The 26,184-nt window shown below is 36.6% G+C and overlaps 1 protein-coding gene across 4 annotated transcripts in view; it reads right to left on the bottom strand.

The window, feature by feature from the left end:
- The window catches only part of SKAP2 (src kinase associated phosphoprotein 2), a 307,658-nt gene that overhangs the window by 41,409 nt on the left and 240,065 nt on the right, over positions 1 to 26,184 (bottom strand). For all 4 annotated transcript variants that reach the window (XM_059933743.1, XM_059933742.1, XM_059933745.1 and 1 more), the window contains 4 exons: positions 24,518 to 24,601; positions 12,743 to 12,867; positions 11,809 to 11,872; positions 11,315 to 11,452 (listed from right to left, as the gene is read on the bottom strand). In XM_059933743.1, the coding sequence (XP_059789726.1) occupies positions 11,315 to 11,452; positions 11,809 to 11,872; positions 12,743 to 12,867; positions 24,518 to 24,601 (411 nt within the window). The remainder of the gene's footprint in view (positions 1 to 11,314; positions 11,453 to 11,808; positions 11,873 to 12,742; positions 12,868 to 24,517; positions 24,602 to 26,184) is intronic.

The following is a 26,184-nucleotide window of genomic DNA, read 5'->3' as shown; positions in this document are numbered from 1 at the left end:
AGACAGATAGATAATGTTGATAGATCTTTCTATCTATATATGTTTAGTTTGGGGTTTTTCTATAGTTAGATATTCATATACCTATTTCTCTGATTAAATTATAGCATATTTGAGGACAAGGGCTATTCATCATCTCAGTATCCACTCTGTATCTTGTAATGATTGTGAACTTTATGGATAGAAAAATGAAAAACTTAATCAACCAAAAGTTTTATCTATATGCTATTTGACAGAATTTTTGTCCTTTAATTACTTTATTAGCTCAACATCTTGATTTAGTACAAGGCACCTAGTGCAATGTAAGTGATGGAGGCACTGAGGCGAAGCACAGAGCAGGAATAAAGAGTGGTTAAGTGTTCAGTCTGTCTGGAGCATAAGGCGTCTAAGCGGCACAAATGTGACTGGAAAGGTAAATGTGAGTCAGATCATGGAAGGGGTTTGGGACTGACCAAACTCGGCAGTGGAGACCCATAAAGGTTATTGAGCAAGGGATTAATTTTACTATGCTGTGTTTTAGGAAGATCAATCTGCTGGCAGTGTGTAGAATAGATTATTGGGTTGTTTGATGAGAGAGAGACACACACACAGGAAGTAGGGAGAGCACTTAGGAGCTCTTGTAACGTTGCAGGTAAGAAATCATCAAAGCCTGAGTGAGTAGAGAGCTGGCGATGGATGAGGTTTTAGAGGCAGAATCACTAGCTACTCAGTGAAGATGTTTTACTTTGCTCCAACCATATGCCTGTACATGTAATCATACTTGAAGGTACAAAGTTGCCCAGGGAGAGAGTGTAAAGAGAGAAAGAGTTTTCAAATCCAAATATTTCATCATATAGGACCATTGGATAGCTTTTTTTTTTTTTTTTTTTTTAATTTATTTATTTATTTATGGCTGTGTTGGGTCTTCGTTTCTGTGCGAGGGCTTTCTCTAGTTGCGGCAAGTGGGCACCACTCTTCATCGCGGTGCGCGGGCCTCTCACTATCGCGGCCTCTCTTGTTGCGGAGCACAGGCTCCAGACGCGCAGGCTCAGTAGTTGTGGCTCACGGGCCCAGCTGTTCCGCGGCATGTGGGGTCTTCCCAGACCAGGGCTCGAACCCGTGTCCCCTGCATTGGCAGGCAGATTCTCAACCACTGCGCCACCAGGAAAGCCCCCATTGGATAGCTTTTGATGTACATGGGCAACCTCACATAATTAAACACGTCAGCCTCACTTTAGTAACTCAGCACACATTTTTCAGGTGTCATTTATGCACATGAGACTGCATTAAACATCACTTCTGGCCTGCAGAGGTCCTGCTTGACCTGACTTTTGCCTAGCTCTCCAATTTCATTCTAACCTCTCTCTGCAGGGCTACCTTTGGCCCTCCTTTCTGGTTCCTGAACACCTCAGCGTTCTCCAGACTCAGGGCCTTGGCACTCGGTGTCCCCTGTGCCTAGAAGGTGCTTCACTTGGCTTTTTGCATTTATGTACCAGTTTTAGCCAAGAGGTTTCAGTTTAAATGTCACCTCTTCCTTGACCACAGAGTATAAAATAGTCGCTCTTTTCCCATCATCCACTTATCTTTGTAGCACTTACTATGATCTGTCCTTTTTATGCCTAAACTCCCAACAGCCAGAACAGAATCTAGCATGTAATAGGTTTCCAAAAAATATTTTTTTCAATCAATTAATTAGATGCATAATAATAAGAACATATAATGAGAAAATAAGAAAAGATAAAGTAGAAACCAAAAGCTCTACCATTAAAGAAATAAAGGGTAAATAGGAAAACAATCTGAAACAATCAGCAAGCATCAGGAAATGAGGAAATCTAAAACAGGGCCAAGATGCTTATTTATAAATATTATATGTAACAACTAAAAATGGGAAAGGCCAAAGAAGGAGACAGTTTCCAAAAGAAAGGGGTGTCCAGTAAAACAAAATTTCCAGTAATGAATTTGAGGATAGAGACTGATGACTGGGAAAGTCTGGTGACTCTGAGGGAGCTGTTTGAGGTAAAGGATCAGGAGAGAAAATCAAATTGCCAGGGCTTAGGAGTGAGCTGGAGAAGAGACAATGGAGACAGAGACCAAAGAGAGCTCTCCCAAGAATTTTAATGCAAAAGAGAAAGAAGCAAAGTTAAGCTGTGGCTCCTTGAACTGTGATCAGGAATGTGGAAAGAGGCCCAGACGAGGAGGCAGTAGATTTGGGATCTGGTTCCAATGAGAGCTCCAAAATACCACTCTGCAAATGAACTTTCTTATTCGTCTATGAGAAAAATTTTCCACCCCATCTCAACTCCTGTAATAGGGGACAAAGGGACTAACGGATAAGTAGGTATAAGGAGTTGTCATTTCTTCGTAAGAATTCTAAAGAAGTTCTAATGAAGAGCGACAAATCTACAGAAGAATGTTTTATTTGAAACAAAATCAAGGTCAAATTTCACTCGAGCTTAATTAAGTTGGACTGGATTTTTTCCCCCACTTCGTTGAAGGCTTTTCATTGCTTAGCTGCAGCACTTGCTGAGGCCAGATATGAAGAGTGCTTATATTTATCACTGACATTTTGTTGAACCTGTCTATTCTTATTAATCACTGCTTTAAACTAAGCAACTTGAGGATTCCTAGAAAGCTAATATTCCCAGCTGACCTATCTGCAAAAATAGTGAAGCTTGATGCTCTCCTGCTTCAGACTATCTCTATAGATGTATGTTCATGTAGGTATACGGATGTGCGTGGGGGGGGGGGGGGATTTGGTGGAGGGGGGGGGTACCTAAAGAAGTAAATGACTTTCTGTGAAGCTACAACAAACTTTATCATATTCTACCTGATGAAAGCATAGAAGAATTAAAAACAAAAGCAGGCTCTGATCTGTTCATACTCTACATGGGAGGCAAATCATATCGGCAGAATGAAGACTCCAGTTAAAAAGTCTGATACAAAGGTGATGAGAAGCTATGCCTTGAAAATAATTGTTGAGATTTCTCGATGTTAAAAGGTAAAGTACTCACTTATGTATAGATACGAAACCTATAGTGTGAATACCTGACCTTCTGGCACACTTTTAGGATTCTTTATCTAAGGTTCACAGAAAAATCTTAATAGCCCAGCTCCATTAGTGTGATTTTTCTCCTTGCTTTATAAATGTTAGCATTTTAATATGACTAGAGTGGTTGGCATTTGCTTACCTTCTGGTTCATAATTTTTAATATGTATTCTAATGGTTCCCTAGGCAATGTAAACATAAATATGTGAGTCTGAAAATTTAGAATTTGGTGGTTAAATACTCCAAACCATCAATAATTTCTAGTGATTCGATTTGGTTCATTAAAAAAGAAATCTGGTCCTTTTTCCATAGGATTTTTTTCTCTTGTTAAAGTTTCTGTTCTTTCCTTTATCTTTTTAATCATTTAAACGTATTTATTTTATAGTCTTTTTTTCAAATTGTTCTCTCAAGTTCATTAGGGATTAATTTTCTCATTTGTCTTATTCCTCACCATATCTCTCTAGATATGGTTCAAAGTACCATGCCACAAGTTTTTATCTGTACTATTTTCATTGTCTTTCAGAACTACATATTTTGTAATTTCCTTTGTGATTTCTGCTTTTAACTCATGAGCTATTCAGAAATTTATTTTTTAGCTCCAAACAGGAGCTTGGGTATTTTAAGCTATCTTTTTAGTGCTGGCTTCTAACTAAATTTCATTGTAGTTAAGGAACATAGTCTGTATGATATAGATTCACTGAAATTTGTTGATATTTCAATTATGAACTTATATACTATAGTCAATTTCTATGAATATTCTATGTGCACTGAAAAGAACATATATCTTTTTAGATAGATTAAATCAATTTAAAAATTTTTTTTGGTTCAAATCTTCCATATAGTTACTAATTTTTTCCTCGTTGGTTTATCAGTTTCTAAAAGTGGTATGTGAAAATCTCCCACGGTGATTGAGGATTTGTCAAACTTGTCTTATAAGTTTTTTCTTTATAGGCTTCAAAGTTATATAGTTAGATGCACTTAAACTTTATCTTCTTTTACTATTATTATATACTGACATTCTGTAGTCCTATTATTGCTTTATGCCTTACATTCTACATTATCTGATGTTAACACTGCTATAGTAGCTTTCTTTGAATAGGGTTGTCTGGTATATCTCTTTTCATTCCCTTACTCTGAAAATTTCTATGTGGTTTAGTTTCAGGACTATCTCCTCTAAGAATGCTGCTAGATTTTTTTAAAAAAATCCAATGTGATAATTTCTGTCTTTTAATAGATTATTTTAATCAAGTTACATTTACTGTAATTATTTTTATATTTAGGCTTTTTTTAAACTATATTTTCTCTTTGCTCCTTTTTCTTTCTTCCTGCCTTCTTTCGGATTTAAAATTTTTTCTGTGATCATCTTTTATCTCCCTTCTGCTGCTTTGGGAACCCTAAGATTGCATTCCTACTTATTTAGTACTTACTCTGAAATTTTAACATGCATTTCCTAACAAAGACTACAATTACTCAGTATTTCTCTCCTCCTTCCTCCTGAATAAGACAACACTTGGCACACTGGCACTACCCCACATCTCCATCTTGCCCCAGCTAATTTTTAAAATTGCAAGCTAAATTTAGTGTTAACTCTTCCTAAAATTAAAAAAAAAAAGCTCATTGAAAAATAATCAATAATTAACATTACTGACATGTTTTACCTATTTCTATGTTCACTATTGTTTCTTGGACTCTCCACCTTACCTCTGTGTTCACTTTTCTTTTGGCTAAAGTACATAGTGAGGAGCAGAACTGGGATTCAAAGCAATGTGTGTTTGCCTCCAAAGTCCTTGCTCAACCACAACAATTTACTGGTCACAGATACAGAGAAAGGTATTCTGTGTGTATGGGTCAGGGAGAGGAGCCAGTAGGTAAGAGACAGATGGAGAGGAAGAGGGGAAGTGGAGGATGCCTTGAGAGAAGGTGTCACGATAGTTTTGACACCATCTGCCAGAAGACAGGATTCATATATCAGAAAAGCAAAAACAACTAACTCATGTCATGAGACACGATAATATATATATGTATATATACATATATATGTATATGACATAAATAAACATGGGGAATTAAGGATGTAGTCATAAGTCAAGGGGCTTGGGCCAGAAAGGGAAGGTGTAGCTGCACCCATTTAAGGCCTGTGTAAGAATGCAGAGGGATTTCTAGCACCTAGGTACAATGCCTGCCACATAACAGGTGCTCAAGAATATTTGTGGAATGAAAGAAGTAAAAGCAAGGAAGAAAAGAAAGAATGGAAATGGAAAAGGGAAGGGAGGAAAATAACAGAATGAGAAAAGGAAGAAGGTAATAAGGAAGCAGGAAGAAAATGAAAGGAAAGGAATTAAAAGAAAAGGCAGAAGAAAGTAAATGAAAAGAAGGATCTCTTCTTTTTTAAGTATAAACATTGCATATTTGTAAATGGGCTAAAAAAAGACAAAAGATTTATATCAAACTGTTAACAATGCTTACTTAGAGTAGAAGGTGAATGACTTTCACTTATTAACTTTATGTCCATTGGCAATATTTAAGATTCTTCCAGTGAGCATCTAATGTGCAGAGAATAATAAAGAACCACCTGATGTGGCATGGTGTGACGTACCCTCAGGTGAGTGCATCTTCACTGATTCCCCCGGTAGGGCCCCTCAGGGACTCCCTGTTGACCTTCAGGAGCAGAGACCATTTTTCCTGCCATCTCAGGCCCATTAATCTCCTCAAAATCCAGGTCCCAAAAGGAAGAGAAACACCATTATTGGATTTCCTCTCCTCTTAAAGCCACCTGTCAAATTCCAGGTGGCCTTGGAATTGCTTGGCCCTGCATTCTCCCAGGTGGCCTGACTCCCTTTAAGAAGATCCAATCCTTCGTCCATAGGTCTTTCACTTCAGCCTGAAATGAACAACCCTATCAGAATAGGATAAGCCAAGTGTCTATACAAGAAAGACACATATTTACAATATTAAAAAAAAGACTCTCCCTTCACAGATCGCAGCTCATTAAAACAGAGAAAATGCCTCCCTCCTTTTTTCCTTTTTTTTTTTTTTAATCTTTCATGGGTTTCTCATTTCTCTAAGACTCCTCAGTCCCTTGAAGTAAACAGTGACAGACAAGTCCAGCTGGTCCCTTATGACCTAGAGCCATTCTATGTATTCCTAGCTTTACTTACATAAGAAAACCTATGTTTTGTCCATAAAAATAAACTTATACGAAGCATGGGTTATGGGCTTTTACAACTCAAGAGACACAGATAAAAAGGTGATAAACCCTGGGCAATGTCTAAAGGCTTTTTTGGTTGTCACATTATAGGGGTGCTACGAGCATCTAGTGGTGTAGACCAGCGATGCTGCTAAACATTTTACAACGCACAAGGCAGCCCCTACACAAAGAATTTTCTGGCCCAGAACGTCAACAGTGCTGAGGTTGAGAAACCCTGCGCTAAACCATCCTAATCACTCTCTAAAGGAGGAATTATCGGCTTTGTTATAGAGGAGGAAACTGAGAGCTGTAATGTTCCACAACCCAAGTCATATCGCCAGGATCTGGATCGGATCTGTTTCACTCCCTTAAACCCATGTATCTGCTATATTATCTTGAAGATGGAAATGACCTCCTCATTTCATAAATAAGGAAATTGAGGCTCAGATGCCAAGTGTCTTGCTCTGTATCTCACTGCTACTGGTGATTCTTTGTCCTTTCACAGTTCAAGGTCTGTGATGATGACTAATCACAAATGACTTCACCTCAAACCATGAAGCTGCCAACAAATGTCTCTTTCTCTTGTCCGTTAACCATTACACTCCTAGTAATTAACTTCTTGTTTCTGCTCCTTTAACACTGTAATCTAGTGGTTTTATTGCTCACATCTAATTCACTAGCTTAATCAATCATTATTAAGCTCCTTCTGTATGCTAAGCACTGTAAAGGTGCAGGATATAAATGGGTCAGAAGGCAAATGGAAGAGAACTGCAAGTTCAGGGGTTGGCAAACTATAGCCCAAGGAGTGCCTGTTTTTGTAAATAAAGTTTTATTGGAACACACACACACACACACACACACACACACACACACAAGGTGATAAACCAAAAGCCATCTATTATACCTCTATAACAGAGTCTCTCAACCTCGGCACTATTGACATTTTGGGTCAGATAATTATTTGTTGTGGTGGCCGTCCTGTGATTTGTAGGATGTTTAGCAGCGTCCCTGGCACCTACCCACTAGATGCCTGCAACATATACACACACACACACACACACACACACACATACACACAACCAGTTGTGGCAACCAAAAATGCCTCCAGGAATTCAGTCATTAAATGCACCCTGGGGGCCAAAATCTCCCGTGGTTGAGAACCACAGAGGTAGCGCCAAGTTGCAAAAATAGGTTAGTTTATTTCTCTACAGTTAGAAATATATGTTTTGCACGCACACAGGTGTTTCGGGTTTTAATATATATTAAACCATCTCTTGTAATGAAGAGAATTTGTTTGCAATGCCGACGGCAAAGTAGAGAAAAGCAACATGACAAGCAAAATTATATCTCAAAGCTTCATGCTGTATTATGAAAGAGGCAACAATGAAGAACCCTAAAATCACATTTATATTCAGCAAAGATAAACCTACAGTTAGATGTGTGAGGTGACTAATTTATGGATGTTTTCCTTATATTCTATAACTTCAGGTAACCCTCTCAGCAGAGTTCAGAGCTGAAACCATCCAAAAAATGATAATCTAGTTATCTATCGTACCATATAACAGGACACCATATCACCACACTTTATAATTCAGTACCATAGTTTAAGGAAAAGGAATGCCAGCAGGCTGCCTGGACTAACAATATTAAAAGGCTAAATATGTGTGATTCTGTGAAAGTCAACTGGCATCTTTCCATTGCATTCCAAAGAAGGAATGTGAAAAAAATTGTTTGGTGAAATCAGGAATGATGTTAATACCAGAGACTCCAGGGTCTTCTATAATCTTGTTATTAACTTGGTAATATGAGTGATAATTACTCAGCAAGAAAATAAAGCTAAAATATATTTTGGGGGGGGGTTGTAACTATTTATTGATTAAGTTGGCTTTCATGTCATTTGCTGGAGATTGCTTCAAATTTAAGTACTCAAACACTGTTCAAAATATGGGTATATATATGTATGTATATATATATATATATATATATATATATATATATATAATAGTTTCATGGAAAAAATTTATAGCTGCAATTTACTTTATATTCCATTTTAGATGCAGATAGTTGGACTGAATAAATTTAAAATGTAATTGAATGATGAAAGAATAAAAACATCTTTTTCTGGCTTAGAATAGTTTAATCTATCATTACAATATTTAAAAAAAAAAGAATGAATTAACACTTAAAAAAATAGCTTAATGGGATTAGAAATTTGTTGTCCTATTTTATGCTACCCTCTCTCCTCCTGTCCACTTGCCAGAAGAATTTCAAATGCAATTCCCCTGAAATCTACAGGTTTAATAGGCTAAACAGGCAGTTACCACTCGTGATACTAGGCCGATTTTATTGAGCCTACATCTTAAAAAATCTTTTTGTTGTGTTATTTCTGCAAAATTTCCTGACATTATAGAAAAAAATTACAGGTGACATGGTAACTAGAAGAGAGGAGCAAGCTGGGTTGATTTCTGCAGCAATTTCCCAAGTATTGCTTTCCCCTTTCGAGATTCAAATTCAAACAAAAACCTTCTTCTGTATTTCTAATGAAAAAATGAGTAGTAACTTCTGAAATTTGTGCTAAGCCAAATGAACTCATTACTGTGTTATGAAACAGTTTAACACACTTTGATCAAAACATTAGCTTTGCAAACACAAATATGCAATAGTAATATCACCACGTAAGAAAACATGACTGGCCTATGCTAATAGGTACTAAGACATAAAAGATGTCAAAGCATTAGGATATTTGAAGAAAAACCAAATGTCTTTAATATTCCCCAGAAATGGCATTGTCTCAATTCTTCTCTACATATGTATAAATACCCTAAATGCAAAGAACCTTATAAATTTATTCCTATTCTTTTGTGAAGTTAGTTAAAATTTAATGAACAAGAAATTAAAGAGAAGCTGCTGTAATAGTTAGAATATTCTAACTGAAAAACAATGAAAACAATGAAACTATTTACACTCCCATAAAATTATAAACATTTTTCAAGGGATAGTTTATAACACAATTTTTAAGCAATGTTATCTTACTATTATTCTTGAGACTTAAAACACTGCAAGTTTATTTTGCATTTTAAAAATACATTTATTTGAGTAAGAGCTCTGCTTTCTCAGAAAAAGAACTTTATGCTTTAAAGTAACATGCTGAATGCTTAGATTTTTCTTCAAACACATTTTATGCTTCATCTTTCAACTAAGAGGATTAATTTTCAACTACATGTAATGGACAGAAAATCGTGTTGAAATGATAGTATTAATTAATTCTGGGAATTTAACCAGTAAGATTTCCGATATACACAGTTATTTGTACAGAACTGGAAAAATACCAACAGTTTATAAGTATGTTCACTGCTTTTCCACTGTTTTCACCTCCTCTCAAAATTATATTCATATTTCACAGAAGTGAAAGCAATTAGCTTAACTCTTCTCCTGAGAGAGCATTTCTGAAAGAAAAAAAGTTGCTGTTCTAGTTTTAGATATTTAATCAAACAAAACCTCTAACTCTAAGAGCCAACTTCAGGGTTTTCACTAAAAAAAATCCCCTTTCTAGTGGGTGGCTCAAACTTGACCAACCTGAACTGTACAGACACTGAAGTGGCTCTCGGTTACACTGGGGAAGAAAGAAGAACTAGACATTCCACAGCTGCCTACACCAGCTTCCTTCCCAGGGGCACAGTTGCAGGCTCTACCAAACTCAATCACTTTGTACAGCAACTGGGATCCCAGGCAGGGGCAAGGAATACCAGAGCAGCTTAGATTTCTTCCAGTACCACAGCAAGAAGTAAGACTACTGCAAGAGTAACCAGTTATTTACAATGATTATGTGGCCCCAGGCCAAAAAAAAGTGATGAAGAAGAACATCTGTAGTGAGAGGCCGCGATAGTGAGAGGCCCGCGCACCGCGATGAAGAGTGGCACCCGCTTGCCACAACTAGAGAAAGCCCTCGCACAGAAACGAAGACCCAACACAGCCAAAAATTAATAAATTAATTAATTAAAAAAAAAAAATAATGATGATGATGTGACAATTTATTGTGGGTGTGCTATGACTCAAGCACTGTGCTGAGGGCTGTAGATCCATGACGTCATTTACCACCACCCCCCTCATGAAATTATCCTTATTTTATAGATGAAAAAATTGACTTTTAAGGCCACTGAGCTAGTAAGTGGTATAGTCAGAATTCAAACTTTTTGACTCTAAAATCCATGTGCTAGTTATTATGCTCTGCTTACTACATTGAACATCACATTTGTATGTTAATTTTGAACACTTTAGGTATTGTTAAATCATTTTTAAAGGTTTATAGTGTTGTTAAATGGTTCTATTCAAAGAAAAATAGCCTTTCTACATGAGATGTCAGTTAAATATCACACATATTACTTATAATCCCTTTTCCTTCTCTAATGGCTGATTTTTTTAATAACCAGAAAAAGGCTCATTTCAACCTAGAGTATTAGTAACGTAACAATTCCCTAAATGTTCTTTCTGTTTTAGGTTGACCCTCAAAACTACAAGCCAAAGAGCTAATAGACAATTAAATTTATGTTACATAACAGATACTGAGGCATTGAAACACTAAACCATGCCTGAAAATGTAGAATGATAAAATATCAAGTACAGAAACTTCAAGCCTCAAAAGGCCTTTGTTTATAGTTCAACGATATTCCTCCAAGACAATGCAATACACTACAGCAAGGAGGAATATATGAGGCAGAAGTTGTTGACATATGGGGTGTGCATAGAAATTCTGGTTAATGGAAGTTCCAAGATGTATAAATAAAAAATGATGTGTGAGTTGCTGGAAAAAACTGTAAGGCAAGTCAATTTTTTAATTAAAAAATTATGTAGCATAAACAATGCTAATGAGCCAAAAGTCCCATGAGATTAGGACTGTATCTGCTTCATTTTAACATTCCATTCACTTTTCATAAAAGTATATCCACTCACTTGAAATAACCTCGAGCAGAGTCATTTTCGTAAAACAGAGTTTTGAAGATTTTCTTTGTCCTTGTTTTTAATAGCTCACCATTTTCTTCTCTTGATGATATATGACATTAAAAAAAATCCCTAAAATCCTTAAATGAATCACCATAAATAAATACCTGGAAGTTCTTCATAAATTTCATCATCAATTGGCTGGCTGCTTGCTGGTGAACTGCTGATTGGTAGAGGCTGATCAACATCATCATATAAGTCCCCTCTTTCATCATCATCCTCAGGAATAACATCAGACCCCATATCTACAAAACATGTTTCAGGAAGCAGAATTTTAAAGAATGCAAAAGAGGTTTTCAAAACCCTATTACCTAAATTAATGCAGCCCTACAAAGTCACAATATTGTTATATGCTATATCCTTAACTTAAACATTTAAAAAAATTGATTGTGGCATAAATATGTGAATTTCAAAGTTGCCAAATGGTACTTGCAGAAAAGATGCTTTTATTAATCTGAATCAAATGGTATGTATTAATACCAGTCATGTTCTTTTAGTCATTTCTCACAGAAGTCAATAAGTTTCTTTGTATGAAACTCCAACTTATTCAGTTATTCAGTACTTAAAGACTGTAATAACTTGTTCAATTGATTGCTCTTACCTTGTAATACAAATTTCAGCTGCTGTACCCATTCTTCGGCATCTTTGGGAGAAGCTGCTGTGAACTAATAAAAAACAAACGATAGCAATAAAAATCACCACCGTAATGAAAGGTATATGTTGCATTCTTTCCATTTCTTTAAGACCATTAGTAATTCTCTTCATGTCTAGTACTACTTTCCTTGCAAGGATGCTTCTTATAATGTACAGTTAATTTTGACAAATTTATGTAATTGAAGCAGAGGATGATGGATTTGAAACTGCGATCAGCAGCTGGCAGCTGTGCAGGAAAAAAAGCTGCTTCTCTTCATCAATGTCAAAGACAGAACTGATGAACAAAATTTGCCCTTGACAATTAGAAGACACCCATGAATTTCTCTAGACTGCTGGGTACAGCTTTCTTAAAAATGTTCTTGTCCGATTCCAACACACTACCTGACAACTTAATTAACTGGCTTTCAACTGCAATCTCAGATATTTGAAACTTATTAAACATGCATTCCATATTGATGCTGGCTGATAGCTCTTGAATTGCAGAGCTGATGCGTGCCTTTGCCTTCCTTTTCTCCCACAAGTCTAAGCAATACAATATGCATGAACATTCTGATATTTTTCTTTTGATAATTTTATTCTTTCTGCCATGTAATCCTTTTAAGAAATCACACAGTTCCATTAAAATAGACATAAAACGCAACATGTGAAGTAATTGATAAATTACATATCTCCTGTTCTCTCAAGAAGATATCACTTGAACTAATCTGGAATTTTTTAAAAACTTGATTTCCCCTTATACAAATGTTTAATGTATAAAACCCAGAATTTTTTATTATTATTAACATGTCAGAAAGAGTTGTTTGAACAAAATGTTAATGTCTTTAAAAATGAAATCAGGAAGTTTTATCAACTTAATTTCAAGGCAACATAAAAACTCCAACCTGATAGATACGTTTATCGGGAGCAGAGATTTCAAAACAGCAATCTTTCTTTCCATCCTTCCTAAGAGTGTTATTCATTCTGACATTGTAGCCTTCTATTGCAAATTCACCTTTCTGTTGTTTGTCTGTTGAAGATAAAACGAAAGTCAGAATTTCATTTACTATAGTGAATATAAATATCCAGTTGATTAGCTTTTATTTAGAATTTTTTGGATAAATTTTTGGATAGAATATTTTTTGGTCATATTGCTTTTACAGTATAATATTTAAGTAACATTTCTAGGTATTACTTTTAATTCTAAAATTACAGAGTTATTTGGAATGGCTGGTTTTAAAAAGGACATCTAAGGGAACCAAAAGAAGAGGTCTGCAGATAATGGTCTTATTCAGAAGGAAGTATGGAAATATGACAATTTCATGTAGGGAAAATCCAAGAATTGGGACTTAGAACTTGCTAGACAAACCCACTACAAATCCGTGGCTCTTTCAGATTTGGTAAGCCAGTGGGAAAACCCGTCTAGTTGAAAGCTTGCTGGGCTTTTATTTACTACTATCTCCTCTCATCACCACCCTCCAACCTCCCCACCCTGCAAAAGCCCCTAAAACACAACTTTTCTTTTTTTAAAAATCTCCTAAATTGGTACAAATCAAACTCTAAATTTAAAAAGCAAAGCAAAACAAAACTGCTAATTATAAAAAGATGTGAGGGGAAAACAAAGTATTTGAATGGAGAGGAGTGGTAAAGCAAGTACAGAAGAATTTCTTACCAAAACAAAACAAAAGTAGGTTTCTTAACCAGTCAGTGAACAGTTAAACTAGTAAAGCACATTTGAATCCCATATGATGAAAATTCAAAAGAAAAGATGACTTCAGTTTTAGTCAGATATTACTTTAAAAACAATAAAGTAGGAATAAAACAAAGGATTTAATACTGAAACTAAAAATAAAATTAGTCGCCTTTCCTACTTTATCCAGTTATACAATTTTGAGAGAAAGGAGGCACTGCTATAGGTTTACTTCCTAGATTAACATACAGTATTAAAATCATGAGTAAGGACAACTGTCTCTTTTACCGAGCTCAGGGGAAATATAGAAATGCTTCCATATCATGGGGTGCAGGGCTCTCTCAGCTTAGTGTGCCTGTAAAATATGTATCTCCTTTTCTTAAATGTACTAATTTAATGCCTGAAGTAACAGGCATTTTTAAAAGGTCATCAAGATCATATCTGGTTCAAAACATCAAAGGCAAAAAATCTGAGTTAGTAATTCCTGACTTAAATCTGGACATTCTAATCATATTTAGTCATAATTTATATCTCTTTGGATAATTGAAAAAACAATTTTCAAAATTTGAAGTTTGCTTTGTGGAAAACGTCTGCAATAAACTCTATGAGATGAAAACTATAAAAATCAGAGCAGCATTTCCCAAAGTGTGTTTATGGGATATTAACAGGTTTCTATGATCAAATAAGTTTGGGAAATGTTGAATTAAAGTTAAACAGGTTTTGTTAGTCCAGCCTTCTTGAGGCCCTTAATATATTTGATCAAATTTCTATGAGAAAGATTTAGTATGCAGCATTTCCCCAAATTATTTGTCAATGGAACCCTTTTTTCACAGAATATTTTATGGAACTGGTACTCACAGAACATATTTTGCAAAACACCTAACTAGAAAAATAATACTGGGGAAAAGGTATTAAAATAATAATGGTTAAGCACTGTTGGTTCTTCTAAAATTCTCAAAGAAAACTAAGTCATTCATTCACTCATTCAACAAATTTACGCTGAGCACTTAAAACAAACAAAGGAGCATTATAGGTATGGTGAGACAAAAGCTAGTAACACTGTACCAGACCTTTCCCCCTTTGCCACTGAAACAGACACCCCACACACCTTCCCACACACCCAGTACAGATATAAGTGCTCCAGGAATATTAGTCAGTGATTCACTACACTGCAAAAGGATTTAATTTTCACGATAAAAAATGGAAGTAGGGGCTTCCCTGGTGGCGCAGTGGTTGAGAATCTGCCTGCCAGTGCGGGGCACACGGGTTCGAGCCCTGGTCTGGGAAAGATCCCACGTGCCGCGGAGCAGCTAGGCCCGTAAGCCGCAATTACTGAGCCTGCGCGTCTGGAGCCTGTGCTCCGCAACAAGAGAGGCCGCAATAATGAAAGGCCCGCGCACCGCGATGAAGAGTGGCCCCCGCTTGCCGCAGCTGGAGAAAGCCCTCGCGCAGAAACGAAGACCCAACACAGCCATAAATAAATAAATAAATAAATAAAAATTGTATAACTTTAAAAAAAAAAAAATGGAAGTAGTTGGAAGCAAATATCAAAGCCATACAGGATACTTTTGAGAGATTTCCTTAAACTTCTCAGGAAAAAAACAGGATTTTCAAGGACCAGTTGGAGGAAAGAAAAATTCATAACTCTCAGTAGCTTTTGCAAATCCATAACCATAAAGTAGCCATATTTCCAATTAGCCAACGTGAGATAGGAAGTTCATGACACAAAATGGGCAGACATGGGTATGCTAAGACTCCGCTCTTCTCCATTTACATTAGCTTCTCTTCAAGGCACAGAAGAAAGAGAAAACCTTAGCATCACATGGCAATCTATAGCAATTTACATATAGGCTAGTTCGACAGTGCTTTCTGGGGTAGTTTCAAAGACACTTGACTTAAAAATAGTTACATGCCAATCAAATGGGAAGTAAGGTCATATAAGTTCATTTATCCAGAACTATAGTAGACTAATAAAATATTTTATCTAAGTGAACTTCTCAAATTGCATAAGTTTATTTCTTTTAAGTGCCAAAACTCTCTAAAATGTTTGTTTTTTTTAAATTTTTTTTAAGTACATATTTTTTTTTAATTAATTAATTAATTATTTTATTTTTGGCTGTGTTGGGTCTTCGCTTCTGTGCGAGGGCTTTCTCTAGTTGTGGCAAGTGGGGGCCACTCTTCATCACGGTGCGCAGGCCTCTCACTGTCGCGGCCTCTCTTGTTGCGGAGCACAGGCTCCAGACGCGCAGGCTCAGTAGTTGTGGCACACGGGCTTAGTTGCTCCGCGGCATGTGGGATCTTCCCAGACCAGGGCTCGAACCTGTGTCCCCTGCATTGGCAGGCGGATTCTCAACCACTGCGCCACCAGGGAAGCCCCAAAATGTTTGTTTTTATAACTGAAATCATTCTGAAATATTTCAAACAACTCTGTTAAACGTAATTTAATTTTTTCTTGATGATCGAGTAGTATTAATTTGAGTATTAGTTTTTATAGTATGTTACAACATGTTGATACCCTCAGGATTTTTGAGGTGTTTGTCCCTCTATTAAATTTTCCTCAGCTTCTATTTCACACTTTAACTTTGCCTATATCAATGCTGTTCGAATTTAATGTCTACAGCACTAAAGGCTGCCAGGAGAAACTAGATAATGAAATCTATTAAATCAGTAACTTAATTTTACACAATTCTAATTCAGTAGGTTCGAGGTAAAAAGCAGTTGGCTCTGATCTCTTACAGAACAAAATGTATGAGGTTAATGATGCTATTTCCTCCTACTTTTTCACTGGCTTTAGGTTTACAGCTGTGTTCTGGGGGTTTTAAGTGCCAAAAAGATCTTTTTTTTTTTTCTTTATTTTTTTCTTTTTTTAAAAATGCAGAGCACCGGCTCTAGGTGCGTGGGCTTCAGTAGTTGTGGCGCACCAACTTAGTTGCTCCGCAGCATGTGGGATCTTCCTGGACCAGGGCTCGAACCCTTGCCCCCTGCATTGGCAGGCAGATTCTTAACCACTGCGCCACCAGGGAAGCCCAAAAAGACAGACCTTATTTGCTGAACTCCTTCTATATGCCAGAAATTTAATACAGCAATCTCATATATACCTTGTAATAATTCTAAGACAAAGAAGGTATTTATTATATCCCCAGCACTGACGGGGAAAAAAAAAACTTAAACAACTTGCTTACAGCCACACAACCAAAGTAGTAAAAGCCAGGACCCTAACGTAAGTCTGATTCTAAAACCTTGCTTTTTCAACCATTTCACATTGTCTCCTAGAAAGGTGTTTCTCAAAGTGTATTTCAAGAATCACCTATGTTAGAATCATCTTGGATGCCTGTTAAGAACATAGAAATGGCTACCACTCTGAACTTGCTGTATAGGATTCCCCGGGGGTGAGTCCAGGAAACTAAGTTTTTAGCAAACACCCCAGGTGATTTTGATACACACTAATGTTTGAAAAACCACTGTTTTAGAACATGTAATTTATGAAGTCTCAGTAGAGATGATAAGCGTTATAGCTTGCATTTCCTCCTGCAACTTGGGCCCAACTTTCTCAGCTTGCTTTATGGGCTCTGGTACCTTTGCCTATCTCTTAAACAGCCATGATGGGTTATGTTCTAAATCCTGTTCTTTTCCTGCTTTACAGTTTTCACCGGGCAACCTCATCCAATCCCAGGGATTAAATTCCTATCAATATGCTTGTGACTCATAATCTCTATTTTCAGTCCAGCTTCAGAACTGAATATCCAAATCTTCACCTGCTCACTATACATGTTTCATCTCTTGAATGTCCTATAGGCACAATGAATATAACTTGCCCACAATGGAGATCATCTTATCCCCACTCCCACTCTACTTGTGATCTTTCTTGTCATGTCCTCCTTCTCAATAAGCGGTACCTCCATTAATTGAAGCCCCCAAACCAGAAAATTGAGCATCATTCTTAATTTCTCCCTTTTCTTCATCAACTGACACCACATTCTCTCCCTCCACCCTACTGTCATCTTCCAAAACCCAGTCAGTCCTAGTTTCATTGCAAATATGCTTGCTTTCTCTCTTTTTTGCTGGCTCTCAGAAAATATGCTTAAAACACCAACCACTCTCCTATCATTTAAAATATAGTATAAATATAGCAACTAAATAATTCTAAATCATTTAGCATCCCTATGAGTTGTGAGTATTTGTCACTTGAGGATGCCCAGCATCTAAGTATCTTTCCTATTTTAGTCCTGAGATCATCAGGGGGCAGAGCCAACTTCCCACCACAGAGGCTGGAGGGAGGTTTAGATTTTCCCTGTTGCAGATCAGTCAAGTAGATGCTCCAGCCTGGGACCTAAATCTGAACTGAATAACAAAAGAATCAGGGGAGAGCTCAGAATCCACTTCTGTTAGCAGTGGCATTCACTGATTGGTGGCAGTGCACAAAGGCAACATCACGAGTCCTGGCTTGGCCGGGCCACCTGTGTGTCCCAGTCAGACTGCAATAATGCTAATTTAGTACAAATGGCTAGCAAACAGAAAGATATGAAATGTGTTCAGAAATTTTTGATAATATCTGCTTCGTATATTTAAAAAGGCCTTTCCCTCTTAGTGAATAACTCATGCTATTTCCATAAGTATTAATGCTCACTAGTAAGAAAGAGGGAAACATGCCCATTAATACTAAACCTCCCACTAAACTTTATCCAACTGATTAGTAAGTTGTTCTGGGCCCTCAGTTAAAGACACATGAACATTTTCCTTGTTTATATAGCTCACAGAAATACAGCTGCCAATGCTAATTCAGTCACTTGAAATATACTTCCAGTGTTCTGAGTTATACCATGAGGAAATATCAAATTATTACTATTTTAAGTGAAAAATACTGTATGCCATATATATTTATTACTTAAGGGCCCCAAAGGGCTCTGAATAACAAACATAGGCAATATGTATGGGTCCAAAGGGAAGCACTTTAGTTAGAATTAAAAGTTTCGCTCATACGGTCTGATGGCAGGAAATTTTAGGTATTTATAAAACCTTTTTTTTTTCTTTAAAATAAAAGTACACTGCAAGTGGGAATTCCCTGGTGGTCCAGTGGTTAGGACTCCACACTTTCACTGTCAAAAGCCTGGGTTCAATCCCTGGTCAGGGAACTAAGATTCTGCAAAACACAGCAGCCAAAAAAAAAAAAAAAAAGTACACTGCAAGCATAAGAACCAAGTGGTTTTTGTATATCGCCACACACTTTCAACCATAGGAAGAAACTTGATTTAAAAAACAGTGTAGTATGAGGTAGCTGTGAATGGAGAATAAATAAATTACAAGAAATTAAATTTCTTGTAGACTGGAATTTAAAACCATGTTTCTAGTTTTTTTGGCTATACCTACTGTTTTCCTCCACAACTGAAATTCAGATAATAATTATGATATGGTCTATCAGACTATACATACAGCTATTGTTAAGATAAACATTATACAGGGGCTTCCCTGGTGGCGCAGTGGTTAAGAATCTGCCTGCCAATGCAGGGGACACGGGTTCGAGCCCTGGTCCAGGAAGATCCCACATGCCGCGGAGCAACTAAGCCCGTGCCCCACAACTACTGACCCTGTGCTCTAGAGCCCGCGAGCCACAACTACTGAGCCCTGCGTGCCTAGAGCCCGTGCTGCACAACAAGAGAAGCCACCGCAATGAGAAGCCCGCGCACCGCAACTAAGAGCAGCCCCCGCTCGTCGCAACTAGAGAAACCTGCGCGCAGCAACAAAGACCCAACGCAGCCAAAAATAAATTAATTAATTAAATAAATTTTTAAGAAAAGATAAACATTATACAGAGAATATCTTAATATCCTATACATGTTATCCTCTTAGAGCCTCCTACGATAATTACAGAATTAATGACACTGTTACTACCCATGCAACGTGAGAATGGCTAAAAACATAACCTGCGGCTCCTTCATGCACTTAAGGTGCTCAACAACTCTCTGGATTCCCAGCCACTCTCAGCTTCAAAACACATCTTGCCTCCAGTCTTACCTTCTTCTGACAGCTGTCAACGTGATCCTTCCAACATCCAAAGTTTGTCATGCCATCTACTTACCTGCAATGCTTAGAAACATTAACTGTCCCTTAGACAAAAAAGGCCAAACTCCTGACCAGGGAATTTACAAGCTTGGCTCCACCTCTTCCAGTCTCACCAGCCCTCACTCACCTACTGCCCCAGTGAGCCGGCTCCTGCATATCGTACTGTTTCATGGGTCCTCTGTGCCCACTCCTCTGAGCCAGTGTATGATACCACTTAGCATTAATAATACCCGGCACATAGATTTTCAAAGAATATTTACTGCTACAGATGTTGCTGTATCTATTATACACAGATAGATACAGTAACATCTATATATCTATGTATTTACAGCAGTGCAGATCTATTGAAAATATATTACTTTCAATCTATCTATGTATACACACACACACATCTCTTCAATCTATATACAGATGTATAGATATATTTTAAATCAAACTGTGTCCTGGTTTATTGCAAACCAACAGGACTCATCATCATGAGACCTTTAAATAGGACTTAGTTTGTACATGAATATTTCCTCATGTTGATGAAGTCCTTCTAAGTATCAGATGTACATTTTAACTTCTCTGTACTGCTACAGGGTAATAAAGGTCTTTTATTTAACATTTATTTTGATAGAGTTTAAAGTTAGTATTTGCATATCAGAATTATTTCATTTCTATCATGTCAAAATTATTTCTATTTCTTAAGGAATAACAAAGATATTATCCTTCTTTACACAAACAAAATTATAGTATGAATTTTTTAAATATCAGATTTAATTTACATATTTTTTATATATTCATAATATAATTATAAAATGCTGATGCCCTGACCCAGGAATTTCCCACTATCAAATGAACCAGGAAAAAAGGTAAGCTTTTATGGGTGTTACTAAAGTTTTTGTTATAAAACAACAGAACTTCCAATTATACAAACACTGTCACTTTAACAATAATTTTAAATATTAAAAGAGAAATATGATGCTATCAAAACACTTTATAATTGTCATCCACACTGAACAGCTATGTCCTATTTTTCCTATCAGTGATGAAATAATGAGGGAAGTGAGAGAGCAGAGAGGTCAATTTCAATGAAAAATTTTACTTCCCTGCCAACGTAAAAGTTTTGTTAGTTTAAATTATCTGTATTAAGCCCAATTTTCTGACTTTTATTATACATTGAAAAGATACTACAATGAAAAAGTTACAACCACGTGATATAATAAATAACTTCTGATATACATTTAGAATGACTCTTGGTAGGACCAAGGCTACTTGCAGCTGCCACATACTAGATGGCACTAGACTTTTCTTTAATTGGGGACTTGGGGTAGGGGTAGCAAAACCCCTTAAGTGGGAAGGAAAGAGATACTACAAACTAACTACTCCCCTCTTAAAAGTGGGAGGAGATAAGTTTCATAATGCTGATTCAAGATCATATGGAGGTTAAACAGAAAAACAAAAAACAAAACCCTGAAAACATGAGTTTGGAACAGGTTCCTAAATGGGCCATCATTTACAGGTGTGTTGGAAGGGCTGCCAACTACCAAGTTGTGGAAAGAACATGGCTTTGGAGCCGGAGGGGCCTGCACTAAATCCTCCATGTGCCTCTCAGCTTCCTGTGATAACCTCTCTTGTGTAGACTAGTTCAGTGTCCCCCTAAATGATCCCGCTGACCCAGTTTCTATCCATTCCAATCCATGCCCCACAATGTTATCACAATTACTTCCTAAAAACCAATTTTGGTCATAAAGCCCTATGCTTAAAAGCCATATTCAAGATAAAATAGTTAGCAAGGACCTTATTCTCATAAGGCTCTTGTCAATCTGATCCTAACCCACTTTTTTAGCCTTTTATACACCCTCTCCTCATTCACTCCCCTCACATGCTCTGCCTTGATTCCAATTCTGATCTCATCCAAGGCCTTTCAAAACTCAGAATCTTTGCCATTCTGCTGCCTGGAATGCCCATTTTACCCTTTTTCATCCAACAAACTCCTCATTCTTTAAGGCCCAATGAAGGATCCTCTCCACTAGGAAGTATTCCTTAACTCCCCCAGGCAATTACCCACCCCCCCTTTGTGATCCAAAGATATTTTATTTAAGTCACTCATTTTACCGCATTGAAATTACCCGCCCAGCCCCGAGTGATCCCATGACTTCCTCTCTTCTCTTACTGATACCCACACAACTCCAACTGTGAGTACCTGTAAGGCAGGATTATCTTTGGATCCCCCATGCCCAGGATCTATCAAGTACCCAATAAATGTTTACCAAATTAAAAAATGAATAAATCAGTGAGTGAAGGACTACCTTGATGGCAGTCTGAGCATCTAGGACCCAAGAAGTTTGATAAATGAGATTCATGACGATGAGATTCAAATGAAGAGGAAAGAGATGAAAGGAAGGATGTGATTTCAGAAAGTAATAAAGTATGTTATGTTAAGATATATATGTGTGTGTGTGTGTGTGTGTGTGTGTGTGTGTATAAAACTTAAAGTCCCCAAATGGCCATGAATAATAAATACAGATAATATTTAGGGGTACAAAGTTAAGAGTATTATTTACCCTACAGGCTGGAACTACTCTTTCTAAGCCATTATTATCTTGATGGGTCAAAATGTTTTTTGGCACATACCGTAAGTTAGAAAATGTGAACTATGTATCTGTCAAACAGTAACAAAGTACAGTTTAACCTAGTAAGTGGTATCAACTCCTCTGTGCCTCTACAATCCATTTATCTAAATCCTACTTAGTTGGAGGATTATAGTTCTCATTTATCTAAATAGCTCTTTCCAAAGTTTAGGTAAAGTGGTTCACATATACAGTAAACAATGTTGTACAAATCAGCTATCTGATCTCACAAAAGAAAACAAAAATTTCATGTGACATGTACACTTTCTTGGAAAGAAAAGGACACAAAGGAAGGAAATTAAAATCATGCCAAACAAGCAGTTAAAAACTGTCTAAATATAGATTTTTTTCCCCCAAGTCCCTAAAAGCAGAACTGGCCAAGAATTCCAAAGAACCACTAAAAACAGATCTGAAATCTCAATGGAAACAGGAGGCTTCATAGTGACAGATAGGGAAGAGTTTAAGGAAATATAAACCAGATCCTCAAAGATCCACGTAAAAAGCGAATGCGAGAATAGTAATTTTTTAAAAGCCGCGGTGGTAGAGTGGCTAAATGGATCACAAAGTACTTAAAATACAAATTACAAAGAATGTTATTACCACAAGGCCTCATCAAGTAAGAATAGAAATGGGAATTTAACTAGTATCTCCTCCAAATAACTAGAATTTATTTATTAGCCTTTGAAATAAATATAAACATTCCCTAGATTTTGGGAAAACTCTTGCTAATCTTCGACCTAACTGTTGGTATATACCAGTTAGGACTAGGAGTGAAGGAAACAGACATTAGTATTCATTGATTTTTAAAGAAATTAGAAATGAGAAGACTAACTGAACCAAAGTCACAAGGATTTTAAACCTCCCTCCCCTGGTCTTATGAAATAGAAGACATTTCTTTATGGAAGAGCAAAATCTTGATCTCAATGCACAATACTGTACAAAAGTAACACATGTTTATGACCTATGATAATCATAATTGAACTTGGACGCTAAATTTTCTGATAAAATCACCTACTTAAGACTTAGCAGAAGAAAGAAGGCTACCTGTTGATAGCTGTTTATAGTTTACATTTCACTGACTCCATTTCTACTTACAAACATATTGTAAATTAGTGACAGAATGCAAACTAGCCACTAAGTTAATTCTCAACTTGATAATCCCATTAACCAAAAGGTGAGACCAACTTCTAGCATCATGCATGTATTTAAAATTTATCTGAAATACAACAATCATATCTGCCTGATTTTATAATAAGGAAAAAACCCCTACAAACTGCAAATAATGTCAAATGAAATATAAACTTCCAAACAACACTGATAAGAAACAATTTCATGGGAAAGTTTATATTCAGTAATATTGAACTTTTACATCTTTTCTTCTCCTTAAGTGTCCTTTCTGGAAATGAATGTCAGCTATTTATGTACAACCCTTACTTTATAAGATTCAACTTCTGACCTGCTTTTCCTAGATAAAAGCAAAACTAAGAAAGCTTATATTCTTTAAATGTCAGTATTTTACGGCTTTATTTGTTCAAATAATGAACTTAAAATTATGTGAACTATGAGCAAGTTATTAATTAGCAAGTGAAGTTACAAAATGTATCGTTTCTAAATTAATATAGTGATAATAGTGGTTAAGAGCGCGGACTCTTACCATTAGGCCTCCGTTCAAATCCCAGAACTGCCATTACCAGCTCCATGACCTTGAACAAGTTACTTAAGCTCCCTGTCCTCAGTTTTCCAAACAGTAAAATAAGTGGGACTAATGATGGTACCTACCTCACAAAGCTGTAGTTAACCAAGTTAATATAGCTAAAGTGCTTAGACAGCTAAGGTGCTTAGAACAGTAACCTTGATAGATGTTTGCTGTTACTTAAATCCATAAAGGAAGCTGAGAAAGGTGTTGCACACGTTTCATTTTATCTAAATTTTTCTTTTAAAATATTTTAAGGAAAAAACATTTTTTCCTCCCTTCAAAACTCCCACAACCCTGAAGAAATTCTACAACTACAGCCTGGATGATAAATATCAGTAATTCCTGAGGTAAAAGGCCACACGGATGAAAGTTATTTTTCTCTTTCCTAATTCAATAAAACACAATTGTGTTAACTTTTAGGGCATTCTGGAATTTGGAGCATTTGTCAAATAACAGAATTATTAATTACCCTTAGGCTATAATATTAAAATTTTTAGTTATTCTTTCTCCATTTGTCTTCAGCTTATTCTGCACCCCAAAGGTAGGAGGGTGGAGTAAAATGCCCCCCCACAAAAACCCTCATGCAATAGAAGCTAATATAACTGAACGCCAATACTACCTTTATCACTTCCATAATAATAGAACACTGTTTTACTGAGAGCGCACCACCGTTTCTGCCATTCAAATCCCAGAAAGCTGTGATCTACAATAAAGAGGGAAAAGGAACATTTTAGATAATATATATTACCTTTATAAATATAATGCAATTCCCTTCTTGTAAAAGGAAAAGTTAGTTAATATGATTTCTAAGGTTCCTTTTAGCTGTAAAATTCTATGACTAAATAATTTGTATCTTCTTTTCCAAGAGACAAACAAAAAACAAAACATAAAACAAAGCTAAAAGGAATACACTAGGTATGTAAATTGATACAGCCACTATGGAGAACAGTATGGAGGTTCCTTAAAAAACTAAAATTAGAACTACTATATGACCTAGCAATCCCACTACTGGGCAGATACCCTGAGAAAACCATAATTCAAAAAGAGTCATGTACCACAATGTTCATTACAGCTCTATTTACAATAGCCAGGACATGGGAGCAACCTAAGTGTCCATCGACAGATGAATGGATAAAGATGTGGCACATATATACAATGGAATATTACTCAGCCATAAAAAGAAACGAAATTGAGTTATTTGTAGTGAGGTGGATGGACCTAGAGTCTGTCATACAGAGTGAAGTAAGTCTGAAAGAGAAAAACAAATACCGTATGCTAACACATATATATGGAATCTAAAAAAAAAAAAAAAAAAAAAAAAAATGGTCATGAAGAACCTGGGGCAAGACAGGAATAAAGACGCAGACCTACTAGAGAATGGACTTGAGGATACGGGGAGGGGGAAGGGTAAGCTGGGACAAAGTGAGAGAGTGGCATGGACATATATACACTACCAAATGTAAAATAGATAGCTAGTGGGAAGCAGCCGCATAGCACAGGGAGATCAGCTTGGTGCTTTGTGACCACCTAGAGGGGTGGGATATGGAGGGTGGGATATGGAGGGTGGGAGGGAGGGAGACGCAAGAGGGAAGAGATATGGGGATATATGTATATGTATAACTGATTCACTTTATTATAAAGCAGAAACTAACACACCACTGTAAAGCAATTATACTCCAATAAAGATGTGAAAAAAAGAGAAAAAAAGGAATATACTACAGCAGAGATGGAACTGCTACATTTATGGGATCAACTACATGGCTAACAAACTTTCCTGACAGGAAACAGTCAGAAAGGTATTTGACTATAAAGCCTTAAGATAATTGATTCATCAGGGTCTCATTTTCTCATCTGTCATAAAAAAGAGGGAGGAGGAGTTGACCTAGATTATTTCTATTATCTCTTTCAGCTTTAAAATTCAGCTAAGAAAGCTAAGAAAAGCAAATGGAATATAAATAGGAAGGCCCAAAGGGACTACCTGAGAGATAAGCAGAATGGTAATGAAGGGACTTTCTGCTTTTCATTTCCCATATCATAACACCACCTCCATATTTCATTTTCATTATATATTGGGGTTGAAAGAGTGAGACCATATGGTCAACTCCCAATTATCATAGCCAATGGAGAGGAACACTGAATGAATAACAGAAAATGGCAGACAATATGCTAAGCTTGATCTGAACCGTAGCAAACATGGCGTACGCCAGGTCAGGTACAGATAACCAACTGCTCAGCTGGGTGGGATAACTGTGAGAAATCTCATCCTTGAGAATACAGTCATGGCCC

This window comes from Balaenoptera ricei, chromosome 9 (genome assembly GCF_028023285.1).
Source record: "Balaenoptera ricei isolate mBalRic1 chromosome 9, mBalRic1.hap2, whole genome shotgun sequence".
In the NCBI taxonomy this organism is placed as follows: Eukaryota; Metazoa; Chordata; class Mammalia; order Artiodactyla; family Balaenopteridae; genus Balaenoptera; species Balaenoptera ricei.
Note: the sequence above shows the minus strand (reverse complement) of the source record. Positions and strands in the feature narration are given on the sequence as shown.